Source organism: Ursus americanus, chromosome 16 (assembly GCF_024610735.1).
Source record: "Ursus americanus isolate L20-20 chromosome 16, mUrsAme1.1.p, whole genome shotgun sequence".
In the NCBI taxonomy this organism is placed as follows: Eukaryota; Metazoa; Chordata; class Mammalia; order Carnivora; family Ursidae; genus Ursus; species Ursus americanus.
The window spans coordinates 62,585,848-62,598,894 of record NC_142142.1 but is presented as its reverse complement, the minus strand read 5'-3'; the positions used below and the strand labels follow the sequence as shown (position 1 = coordinate 62,598,894).

At 40.1% G+C, this 13,047-nt stretch overlaps 1 protein-coding gene across 7 annotated transcripts in view; it reads left to right on the top strand.

Moving 5' to 3' along the window:
- The window catches only part of DYNC2H1 (dynein cytoplasmic 2 heavy chain 1), a 288,892-nt gene that overhangs the window by 98,464 nt on the left and 177,381 nt on the right, over positions 1-13,047 (top strand). For all 7 annotated transcript variants that reach the window (XM_045797656.2, XM_045797654.2, XM_087868490.1 and 4 more), the window contains 4 exons: positions 1,159-1,282; positions 2,083-2,204; positions 4,370-4,456; positions 7,136-7,262. In XM_045797656.2, the coding sequence (XP_045653612.2) occupies positions 1,159-1,282; positions 2,083-2,204; positions 4,370-4,456; positions 7,136-7,262 (460 nt within the window). The remainder of the gene's footprint in view (positions 1-1,158; positions 1,283-2,082; positions 2,205-4,369; positions 4,457-7,135; positions 7,263-13,047) is intronic.

Sequence of the window (13,047 nt, the reverse complement as noted above, 5' to 3'; positions counted from 1 at the left end):
TTTATTTATAATATTTTTTTATTATGTTAGTCACCATACAGTATATCCTTAGTTTTTGATGTAAAGTTCCATGATTCATGAGTTGCGTATAACACCCAGTGCACCATGCAATACGTGCCCTCCTTACTACCCATCACCAGTCTACCCCATTCCCCCACCCACCTCCCCTCTGTAGCCCTCAGTTTGTTTCTCAGAGTCCATAGTCTCTCGTGCTTCATTCCCCCTTCTGATTACCCCCCCTTTCTTTATCCCTTTCTTCCCCTACCGATCTTCCTACAATATTTCTTACATTGTTTCTCAGACTGTGCTTCATTAATTACCTAGTTACACACTTGGCCGTAATATTTCAAGATACTCTGTGATCCTATTCCAAGATCGGTATTTTCCTTTCTCTGTAATTCTGTTAATTATGTGATTGTTGTAAGTATCCACAGAGGGAAAAAAGAATGCCTTAAAATTGTGAAGAACATCTCAGTAAGTGCAGTCATTTGTTTGGCCCACACACAGTACACAGCATTGTGTTTCCTGTGATTTATCGTCACTGTTCTCAGGGTCTTGTGCTCCTGGCAGAGTCAGACAACGGTGGAAGGGGCAAGGGCAGGAGCCCCATAAATAAGAAGGCCTAAACTGGGAGAGAGAAGGCCAGGTGTCAACAAAACACGCAGGCGCATAGCTTCGGCTTTCCTGTCCTGGTGACAGTGTTGTGGTTTGTGCCCATGGTCAGAGCCACGCTGGGACTGAGGGTCATGATAGAGTCCTTTCCTACCTAGAGGTGGGAAGGGAGGTCAGGTGGAGGGAACATGTGAAAGTCCCTTTCTTGGAAAGGAGTCAGGAAATTTTCTGAGCTATCCTATAACAGACGAGCACTGATCAGTGCACGGGAAGGGATGTGGGTCCCATCAAAGGATTGTGATGGCTTCCCTTCACCACTCCACGTTGTCCGCAGGAGGCGAGGAACCACAGGGCTTCTCTGTGGAGGTCACCCTTGGGGTCCTTACAAAGTGATGGACTGCACACGAGAAGCTGGGATACCTCAGGACCCTATGTTTTGTTAACTAGTGGATGAAAAGTACCGCGTACACTGTTTTGTTAAGTCAATGTTATTGTCAGAAATGGCAAACTTTTTTAGCCTCATTTGAAGTAATGTTTTAATTTTAGTTTCCTTGCCAAAAGAGGTGTGAGAGAAGACATAGCAACTTTTGATGCACGAAATATTCCAAAGGAAATAAGAGAGAGCGTTGAAGAACTTCTTTATAAAAATAAGGGATCTTTTGATTCAAAGGTAATTTTAACAGCTATGCCATCAGTTCCCTTCCCATACGCTGTAATATTCTGCTTGTTAAAATGTGATGGCTTTTCATTATCGGTTATTTACATTGCCTGAAAACGAAAAGTAAAAAAAAACATAGGCCGTAGGGATTATGTGTCAGAAGCCTTGACTGACTGATGGGTGAACAGGAATCCAGGCTGGGTCTGGGGCACAGTTAATGTCATATGTGCTGTTTGAATCTTCATATCGGCTCGAAATCCTTTTATCTGTCATTTCTTAACTTCCAGCTTGCCTGGTCTGCTTTTCTTTCTTCCAGCGTATTTGTCATATGATGACAAATACCTGTGTTAGGATACTTGTATCTCGTGTCAGTGAATAGTTTAAATTCCATGATTCTGTTACTTTTTTAGCTCTCTTATTCAAAATGTTATGTGCATCAACTCTGACTCTGGTAACATGGTTTCAGAGTTGCTTTTATCCAATAAAGATGTGTCCCACGGTCAGAAGGGGAAGAGTTGGTGCTTGAACATCATTGCGGACAGACATATATTGATTATAAGTGTAGGTAATGGAGTGCTTATGTCGATAAAATATCATATTAAAGATTTATGTGATTCAAAAACATTTATTTTGAAGCAAAAGTTCAAGGTTATCTAAAATAACAATTCACATTATTGTTATTTTAACTATCAACCAAAAACTTCATTTGGGGGGATAAATTATTAAATGCTTAAGTAAAATAGACTAGAATTACCTTTGCTTTTATTTGAAATTAAGTTACGGTGCTGGCTAACTTGTGATGGATTTTTCAGAATGCGAAGCGTGCCAGCACGGCGGCCGCTCCTCTGGCCGCGTGGGTTAAAGCAAATGTCCAGTACTCCCACGTCCTGGAACGGATTCAGCCTCTGGAAACGGAGCAAGCGGGATTAGAATCGTGAGTGAGGTCTAGAATATAAATAAGTCTAACCTTTGTTTATCTGCATCAGTTTAATGACTTAATTATTGGGGTTTATTTACATTTTATTCCTTGTTTATATCTTAAAAGGCAGCTGACAACATTAAAACATATAACATGAGTCAGTTATATAAAATTAAATATTAAGCAGACCAAAAGAAAAAACAATTAAAAGAAGGTTGAGAGCAGAACCAACTCATTTTTTCCCCTCCACCATTATTATGTTGTTGGAAGGATAATTTGGTAGAAGTTCTTTTACAAAGAGCTAAAATTTTGTGAATGAATAATATTAAGGTACAATAAGTAGGTTTTGGAAAGTTAGGGCTTTTAAATTTGTTTTCTCCTTCTAAGTTGTAGGAAACGTGTTGTATATATTTTGCAAAACATGGTCTGGGCAGGTGGGGGAAATTTTAACCATTTACCTTGGGGCTCACCATTTTAATTGGTGGTTCCTAAGTCAGCGTTTGTTCTGTGTAATGTTCTTGATTGATCCGTGTGTGACGTCATCTCTTCTTACCCTGGACAAGGAGATTGTTAGCGGCCTGAACTTCTTTTTCTCAATATACTTATGTGACATTTTTGTGTTAATTTGTCACATATTTTTGTGTAATGAATAATGTTAAATGTGTATATTATTTTGAATATGTATTTTTCACAGCTAAGATACACCGTATCTTATGGTTTTTTATTTCCTTTCTTGTACATCTTTGTTTTTCTTAATAATTTCATTTTTAAAATTTTTTCTGTTGACATATCACATATTTATCCACATCCTTAAAACAGACCCTAAACCATATTCAGAATCTCTGTGTTTTTGGGACGCCTGGGTGGCACAGCGGTTAAGCGTCTGCCTTCGGCTCAGGGCGTGATCCCGGCGTTATGGGATCGAGCCCCACATCAGGCTCTTCCGCTATGAGCCTGCTTCTTCCTCTCCCACTCCCCCTGCTTGTGTTCCCTCTCTCGCTGGCTGTCTCTATCTCTGTCAAATAAATAAAATCTTAAAAAAAAAAAAAAAGAATCTCTGTGTTTTATGTATTCTTTCTTACTATTATCCCTCCTAGAGCCTTTTGACCTCCTGCTCTAATGTGGGTCACTTCCTCCCCAGGCCTGCAGCTTATAGCTATTATCTCGAGACTTCTCTTCACCAAGGTTCTGGCGACTATCTTTATCTGTTTTTCTCTTTTCTAATTGTATTCTTTTTTTTGGGTCCTTGTCTTTCTTAGTTTAGTCCTTCATTTTCCTAGAACATATCCTTCACATTAGAAAGGGCATATAGGATGAAAAATGTTTTGACATCTTTCCTGTCTAAAATTACCTGTATTATGCTGTTACATCCAATCAATAATTGGGCTGGGTTTACAATACTGGGCAAGAAGCAGTTTAATCTCACAATTTTGAAGGCCTTACTCTGTTGCAGTAGTTCTCTAAGTGTGATCCCCGAGCTAGCAGCATCAGCGTCCCGTGGGAGCTTGGGAAGAGTGCCCATTTTTGAGCTCTGTCCACGCTGAGTCAGAGATGCTGGGGGTGCTGGAGTGCGAGGACTTGCAGTCTGTGTTTTGACAAGCCGTTTAGTTGATTTGTGTAAAGCACAGACGCACAACAGTGGGAACTGGGAACTTTGATGGCAGTCTCTCAGATATTGTGTGCATTTTTGCGGGGGGAAGGTAAGTCACATCTCTAGAAGCATCTTCCTACTCTGCCTAGGCTGTGGGTGGGGGCGGGTGAGGGTTCTAGGCTTGACCCACATGGAGGTGTTAAGAGGATAGTCCATTCTCAGTGTGGGAGGGAATCTGAGGTTGATGTATTGATTATATCAACTATTGGAAAACACTCTGTTCAGCTCTGTTATCTTTAGAGTACCTGTTGTGCTCAGTTGCTGCACATTTGGAATTCTTCTCCGGCTTTTCTTCCTGCAGCTCCTCAACTTGTGGCTTTTGCGTTCCATCATGTCACTTATCACCTTTTATTAAAGTTACTCCACTGCAGTCCTTTTCTCTTTCATTCTCTTTATTTCTGTGTATGAATATCTTTAAAATTCCCTTGGTTTCATTTTGGTATGGTGTTAGAAGGAATAGAAGGGGTTGTTTTTGCTATTGTTGATATATAAAATGGAATAAATTTTATAAAATTGAATTATATTTTAGAAATTTGAAGAAAACTGAAGATAGAAAAAGGAAACTAGAGGAGCTTCTAAATTCTGTTGGCCAGAAAGTATCAGAACTCAAAGAGAAGTAAGTTAAGTTTAAAATGTATTTTGAAAAAAATATATATTTTGGATATTTGAAAACATACCTCAACTAATGTTTCAGTTTTGAAAATCTTATAATCGTTATTCTCACTTCCTTTAGTGACTTATCACTCTAAACTAGGGAAGCACATGGAATACTATAGAAGGTATTCCTGTTTTAACCAGTGTTTTTGGTGAGAACAAACCTGGAGCTGTCACTGTGTCTGGTCCTGAGCTCGGGGGTCTCGAGCAAGAGGGACAGAATGGAGTAAGTTCACGCGGACAGTCCTTACCTGTGGCGTGGCGTGGCGTCTGCATTTCCATATTATCCAGACTGACTTCACGTGACCTGTTCTCTAAACTGCCCGAGGTTCAGGATTGCATTAGAAACTACTGTGTCCTTTTAACTTTGTACTTTCGAGTGTTTAAAAAATATTCCTTTATGCAACATTGTACTTAAATTTCAGGACCATTTATGAATATTATTAATCATAAAACCTTTCCTTACCTCTGGCTTCATGTGATTGCTGTAGAGTATAGGATAGAAAATATTGGTGTGGGAATCATAACAAATGTGGGACTGTTTTCCTTTAAAAACTGTGAAAATTGGAAAGCTGGAGCATATGTGATTAAATACTTTATGTGTTATGCTATCATTTGCTTTTAGTTTTGTAAGACTCAAACTTTTCTAAATAGATACTTTTTTCAGGTGATGCGTTCCATTTTCCTTCTTTTTGTATGGAAGAAATATAAATTACTATACCAAGAAAGAGATTCATCAGACTGAAAACTATTATTTTTTTCTCCATACAGGAAATAATGATCTTATTTATACTTAATATATTTACTTACAGAGAAAAAAAAAAACAAGAAAGAAGCCTCAAACCCATAAACCAGTGTTTTCAATATTTCTGAATTTTTTTTATGTTATAGACACAGGAAAGACACTTCATCATTTTCTCTAGATATAATTAGAGAAGCATAAGGAAAGTGCTTATTCCTTTCAGCGTTGTATGCTGAGAACTCGTGCTTACTCTGCAGCCAAGAGTCAGGTCTTTGTTGGGTAGTTCGCATGTGCAGCACATCTGTGAGCTCTTGTCCTGCACACTTTACGTACGCGTCATTTTTAGTACTTCCCGTGAACCTGAGAGGTGGATATTCTTTCATTCTGCAGATTAGAAAGGTTTATTTGCCTACGTTGAAGAGTTAGTAGCTGACAAAGCTAGCATTAAATCATAGATTTGTCTCACTCCATGAAGTTCCTTTTCTTAATCACTATACCATACAATCAATATTGTGGAAGGATTATGGAAAAAAACTTTCAGAATTAGCTTATAATTTTAAGTAAAACAGAATGGCATTTCCCAGTTTAGAGTTATTATCAAGAATGAGTCAATGCCGGTTAATAGGCATTTACTTGATTCTTCATGAAGGTATAATTGACTCTAGGTTGGGAGTGACAATCTTATTTTCTAGTATATGAACAAAGAAAAAAGTAATTGAAAAATAAGTATGTATCAATTTTTACATTCTAACTTAACAGAATTGAGACATTTGCCATTTTTATACAATTTATACAGAAACGTGCAAGTTAGCTTAATTCAGCAAATACTTACGGCAAAACCGTGTACGTAGTGTGAGTTGCTGAGCTGAGTAAGTGTGCTCTCCACCTCCACGTCTCGAGCGGAGCTGTGCCGTGGGCTTGATGACATGATGTAGTCTGCACTTTCCAGGATGGTAGCCACTAGCCCTTGAATGTGGGTGATAGGACTGAGGACTTGAATTTCAGATTTTACTTTTAGTTAATTTAAATTTAAATAGCCACTTGTGGCTAGTGGCTACTGTACTGGAAAACCGAGTTTTACTGCTGTGTGTAGCAGGAGGTATTGAGCACTTTGAGAGACAATGGAATGCACCGTGCATTGCCTGAAACGTGGTGTCTGACACACCCGTATGTGAATTTCGGGTCCGCTACTGATTACTGGTGAAACCTGTAGAAGAGTCTGTCTGGAAAGTGGGAGTCATAGTACTTTGAGCTGCTGTTCTGAGTGTTGCATGACATGCTTTTTTTGTTGCTGTTTATTGTTTTGATTGTGCCCAGCACAATCCTGGGCATTTTATATAAGTACTTATGTATTTGTCGAAGGACTAGGTAATCAGCTGGAATATTTCTTATTTAATAAAGTAATAAATTTGTACAAGTATTTTTTAAGGAAAATAAAAGGACAGTTATAAACTTGGGCAAATGGGCACATAGGGAAAGAATATATGTATTGGGTTTGATATTTGAAGTGAATTTTAACATTTTGTTTATATTTTTGATTGGTAGATACTTGAAGGAGTTAGCATGCGGGGCAAGGGAGGGGTAAGAAGGGGCTGGAGGGTATTGCAGGTAGAGGATAGCGCGTTTATCCTTCAGAGGCTGACATGTATGGGAATGACGGCAAACTGGAGGGGCAGATGGGGTCACTGTTCCCACAAGGCCCTGACTGTCGTGAGGAGAAGTTTGTGCTCGGGCAGCAGAGCCGTTCAGATCTGCGCGCTGGCGTGTCTGCTCCGTTCATGCTCCCGTGAACACTAACAGTGTCAGTATTATCGCTAACTACATTCTCAGATACTAAGGATAATGCGGTCAAATCTCCTTAAATCCCTTTGGCTTTAATTGATATTAATGTTTGCACAGATTTCAGAGCAGGACATCGGAAGCCGCGAAACTGGAAGCTGAAGTGAGCAGAGCGCAGGAGACCGTTCAAGCTGCCAAAGTCCTGCTCGGACAGCTCGATCGGGAGCACAAGCGCTGGCGTGCTCAGGTTTGCTTGGGACGGGCGGCCCTCAAGAGAGGCTTCCTTGAAAACATGCCAAATCTGCAGTGTAGTGTGTTTGCTCAAAACAGAAAAGGAGGGAAATAGCCATACACTTTGGCTGGCTGAGGACCAGTGACCTAGATGTTCATGGCTGTTATGTGACTCTGTGTGAGTGCATCTTGTTCCCCCGGAAGTTGTGTGTGACTGGAGGGATGGCAGGGACGGAAATGACTCAAGGGAAGGTGCGCCACTCTCCATAAATCCCATGAACTTGGCCTTCCGGGACACTGTTGGCCACTTACTTCTTCTAGAAATACTCTGTTTTTTTGACTTTGTTAAAATGCTGTCTCTTGAGGTTTTTTTGTTTTTGTTTTTTTCTTCGATTGGTCGTTGGGTTTTTCTTGAACCAGTTTGATTTCCCCCACTGGATTCTCCTCCTGTGCTCATCCAGGACTGTGTGGTTGCCCTCAGTGGTCCCTTCCTGGGTTCCTGTCCCTTCAGCCATCCCAGGGGTGCCTCATCCAGTCTTAGGAAAGTCCCTGCTGCCCCGACGCCAACCAAAGCTGTGTTTCCAGACTGCTCAGTAATGCGGTGTTTGTGTTTTGGGTTTTTTTGGAACAGGCTTCATTTTCATTTTTAGTTATTCTTTTATTGAATTATAATTGACTTACATATTACATTAGTTTCAGGTACTCAGTGTAGTGATTTGACACTTAACATACATTTAAACGCTCACCATAGTAAGTCTTATTACCATCTGCAACCGTAGAAGGTTATTAGAGCGTTATTGACTATTTTCCCTGTGCTGTACGTCACATCCCCGTGACTTACTTATTTTATAGCTGGAAGTCTGTCCCTCTTAATCCTCTCTACCTACTTCTCCCACCTTCCTCCTACCCCCTCATGTCTGGCAACCACCAGTTTGTTCTCTGTATTCACGAGTCTGTTTCTGTTTTTTGTGTGTTTTTGTCTTTTAGATTTCCCATATAAGTGAAATCATATGGTATCTGATTTATTTCATTTAGCAAAATACCCTCTAGGTTCATCCATGTTGTCACAAATGGCAAGATTTCATTCTTTTTTATGGCTGAGTAATATTCCAGTGTGTGTGTGTGTGTGTGTGTGTGTGTGTGTCTTCTTTATCCATTCTTTTTACGTTTTTTATTTTAATTGCAGCGTAGTTAACATACAGTGTTGCAGTGGTTTCGGGGATACACCATAGTGATTGAGCAATGCCGTACCTCGTTACTCAGCACTCATCGTGATAAGTGCACTCTTAATTCCCTTCACCTGTGTCACCCACCGCCTGCCCACCTCCCCTCTGATATACTTTATGTTAAATGAGCACCCTCAGTTCAAGTTACTGTTTTTTTCAACAAGAACATTTTTTACTTAAAGCATACTCAGAATACATGGTTCTAAAAGATCTATAAAAAACATTCCATCCAAGAAAAATAGAATATGCATTTTCTTTAAGTACACTCAGAAGAATCCCTTGGTTAAATCACATAAAAAGAGACATAAAAAAATATTACAAATTTAAGAAGACTGAAATTATACCAAGTATATCTTTCAACCACAATGGTACAAAACTAAAGATCAATAATAAAAAAGAGCTAGAAAATTTACAATGTAAATATTAAAAATTTAATATATAAATATTAAACAACATACTACTGCAGAAGCAGTAGGCCAAATAAGAAATCAAATAGCAAATCAAAATGTCTCCAAGCAAAAGAAAAAGAAAACAATATTCCAAAACCTATGGGATGCCGCAAAAGCAGATACTAGAGTGAAATCTATGCTATAAATGCTTGTATGAAGAATAAACAACATTATGCCACAAGGAACTATGTTTATTTCAAATAAACAACATTATGCCACAAGGAACTAGAAAAATAAGAAACTTAGCTGAAATTAGTAAAGAAATAACAAAAATTAGAAATAGTGACCAAAATAAACAATAATATAACATTGAAAGTAATGACCAGTTTTTCTAAAAAAAATAAATAAATTTGACAGTGCTTTAACTACATTAACTGAGAAAAATAAGACTAAAAGTCAAAATGAGAAATGCAAGAGAAAACAGTACAACAGATAAACACAGAAATACAGAGTGTGATAGTAGATTACTATAAACTGTTACATACTAACACATCAGATACCTTAGGGAAAAACAGATAGTTTCTAAAAATGTAAAATTTACCATGATTGAATCATGAATTGTGAATCCAAGAAATAGGAAATCTTCTTAGACCAATAACAAGAATGAAAGGTGAATTAGGAATCAGAAATCTAGCACAGAAAAGCCCAAGACCACATGGTTTCATTGTTGAATTCTACCAAACATATAAAAAAACGACAATCTTTATCAAAATCTTACAAATAATGGAATAGAGTGAGCACATTCAGAATCATTCCATGAGGCTAGTATTACTCTGATACCAAAGCAGGACAAAAAAAGTACAACAACTCCAGTTTGTCTGATACAAGTATTGCCAGTCTGACTTTGTTTTGATGTCCATTAGCATGAGAGATGGTTCTCCATTACCTCACTTTCAATCTGCAGGTGTCTTTAGGTCTAAAATGAGTCCCTTGTAGGCAGCACATAGATGGGTCTTGTTTTTTTTAATCCCTTCGGACACCCTATATCTTTTGATCGGAGTGTTTAGTCCATTTACATTTGAAGTAATTATTGATCAATATGTATTTACTGCCATTTTATTACTTGTTTTGTAATTGTTTCTGGAGATTTTTTCTGTTCCTTTCTTGTCTTTGTCATTTTAATCTTTCCTTTCTGCTCAAAGAGTCGCCTTTAGTAGTATTTCTTGCAGGGCTGGTTTACGATCATGACCTCCTTTAGTTTTGTTTGTCTGGGAAACTCTTTTTTTTTTTTTTTTATAATAATAATATTTTTTTATTATGTTAGTCACCATACAGTACATCCCTGGTTTTTGATGTAAAGTTCGATGATTCATTAGTTGCGTATAACACCCAGTGCTCCATGCAATACGTGCCCTCCTTACTACCCATCACCAGCGTACCCCATTCCCCCACTCCCCTCCCCTCTGAAGCCCTCAGTTTGTTTCTCAGAGTCCATAGTCTCTCATGCTTCATTCCCCCTTCTGATTACCCCCCTTTCTTTATCCCTTTCTTCTCCTACCGATCGTCCTAGTTCTTATGTTCCATAGATGAGAGAAACCATATGATAATTGTCTTTCTCTGCTTGACTTATTTCACTTAGCATTATCTCCTCCAGTGCCGTCCATGTTGCAGCAAATGTTGAGAAATCATTCTTTTTGATGGCTGAGTAATATTCCATTGTATATATGGATGTCTGGGAAACTCTTCATCTCTCCTTCCATTCTGAAAGACAGCCTTGCTGGGTGGGGTATTTTTGGCTGCTGACTTTCCCATTCAGCATGTTGAATACATCATGCCCCTCCCTGCTGGCCTGCCAGGTAGCTGTGGGGAGATCTGCAGCTGCTGTTAGCTTCTTCCCTTGTAAGTTAAGGACTTCTTTTGTCTTGTTGATTTTAAGACTTTTTCTTTGTCAGTGTGGTCTGCAGAATTCCCTGTAGTGTATCTTGGTGTGGGCCTGCTTTTGTTGATTTTGATGGGAATTCTCTGTGCCTCCTGGATCTGGATGTCCGTTTCCTTCCCCAGATTAGGGATGTTTTCTGCTATTATTTCCTCACATAAACCTTCTGCCCCCCTTTCTCTTCTTCTTGTGGGACTCCTGTCATACCCACATTATGATGTTCAGCAGAGTCACTGATTTCCCCACGTGTGTTCTGGTGTTCCATAATTCTTTCTTCCTCTTTTGTTCAGCATCATTATCTTCCATTACTCTGTCTTCTGGGTCACTAATTCATTCCTGACGTTGCAGCCTGCTGTTCTTTGCGTCAGGCCTGTTTCCATGATCAGTTATTGCATTTTTCATCTCTCACTGATTCTGTGTTATTCTCTTATCTCTGCAGTAAGGGCCTCCCTGAAGTCTTCCATTCACTTCTCAAACCCAGCCAGTAGTATCCTTACGATTGTTGCTTTAAATTCTCCATCAGGCATGTTACTTCTTTCTGTTTCACTTAGATCTCTGGCCATGGCTTGTCTTGTTCTCTGATTTGGGAGAAATTCCTCCATCTTGGCATTTTGTCTAAGTCTCTGCCTTCTTTTGTGTGTTACAAAAGCCTGTTATGTCTCCTGCTCCTGAAAATAATGGCCTTATGAAGAAGAGGTTCTGGAGTGCCCAGGATCTGGAGCTTCAGGGAGTGTCTCAGGTGTGTGTGGCATGGCCCCTGCTGCTGTGGTTTGGCTGCTCTGCCCTTTGGGCAGGTGGTCTGCAGAGGCTCTCCTTGCCTGCTGTGGACAGTGTTTGGTGCCTGGCCTGAATGTGGCAAGTTTTAACGAGCTGTGCTCTGCTCTGCTTGTGAAATGAGACCTGACACCAACTCCACCAGAACTGAGGCCTTGCAGGACTCCCTGGTTGGGAGACATGTGGGCAGGGGTTTCTGTTTGTCTTCTGGGGAAGGGGCTTGCCTCTCTGGGACTGAGGCAAGCCTGCCTGAGAAGGGCCTTCCCGGCAGAGCACAGGGGTGTGGAACCTGGTGTAAGCAGGTTTGGCAGCCGGTGTGGCAGCTGTGTTTACTGCAGGTGGCTCCGTGTTTATGCTGAGGGGCGGGGAGGTAAATGGGGCCAGCGGGCTCCTTTGTACCCAAAGAGGCGTCTGTCTGAACGCTACCTCTCCAAGAAGAGGGAATACTCTACCTCCTGTGTGCCCTAGGCATATTTCAGGTTTTTCAGATTACTGTTTCCATGCTGTCCATCTCCGGGTTATTTGCCTTTCTCCTCTCTAGTGGTAGGGCAGCGTCCTCCAGGCTCTAGCCCAGCTCAGCCCGCTGACCCTGAAAACTCCAGGCTTTAATCCTGACTGGTTGCAAGAACTCAAGAAATTCAGCCCCTGTCGTTTTCCCAGATAGTGGCTTTGGGGAAACGTTCTTGTGCATTTTCCTGTGTGCTCCCCTCTCTCCCCCTTCTTTGCAACCAGGGCTCCCTCCCCTCTGCAGCCCCTGCAATCCATTTCTCCCCCAGACCATGTCTCCACACTTCCTACCTTCTTCAGTGTGGCTTCTCTCTCTTTAGTTGTGGTGTATGTTCTCTCAGTCATCAAGGTGATTTCTGGGGTATTTAGGATGATTTGATACGTATCTAGCTGAGTTCGAGGGACGAGGTGAGCCTGAGGTCCTCGTACTCCACTGCCATCTTTGATCTCTTCTTTATCCATTCATCATCTTTATCCATCTGTTGATGGACACTTGGGTTGTTTCCATATATTAGCTATTATAAATAATACTGCAGTGAACATAGGGATGCATTTTTCTTTTGAATTAGTATTTTCATTTTCTTTGGGTAGCTACCAGGGGCGGAATTACTGGATTGTATGGTATTTCTCTTTTTAAGTTTTTGAAGAACCTCTGTAATGTTCTCCATAGCGTCTGCACCAATTTACATTCCTACCAATAGTACGTGAGGGTTCCCTTTTCTTTATATCATCACCAACAGTTCTTATTTCTTGTCTTTTTGATACTCGTCCTTGTAACTGATATGAGGCTAGATCTCATGTGGTTTTGATTTGTATTTCCATGATGGTGAGTGATGTTGAGCATCTTTTCATGTGTCTGTTAGCCATCTGTGTGTCTTTGGAAAAAATGTTTGTTCAGGTACTGTCTCCATTTTTAAATTGGATTATTGGGCATGTTTGGTGTTGAGTTGTATGAATTCTTTAGGTATT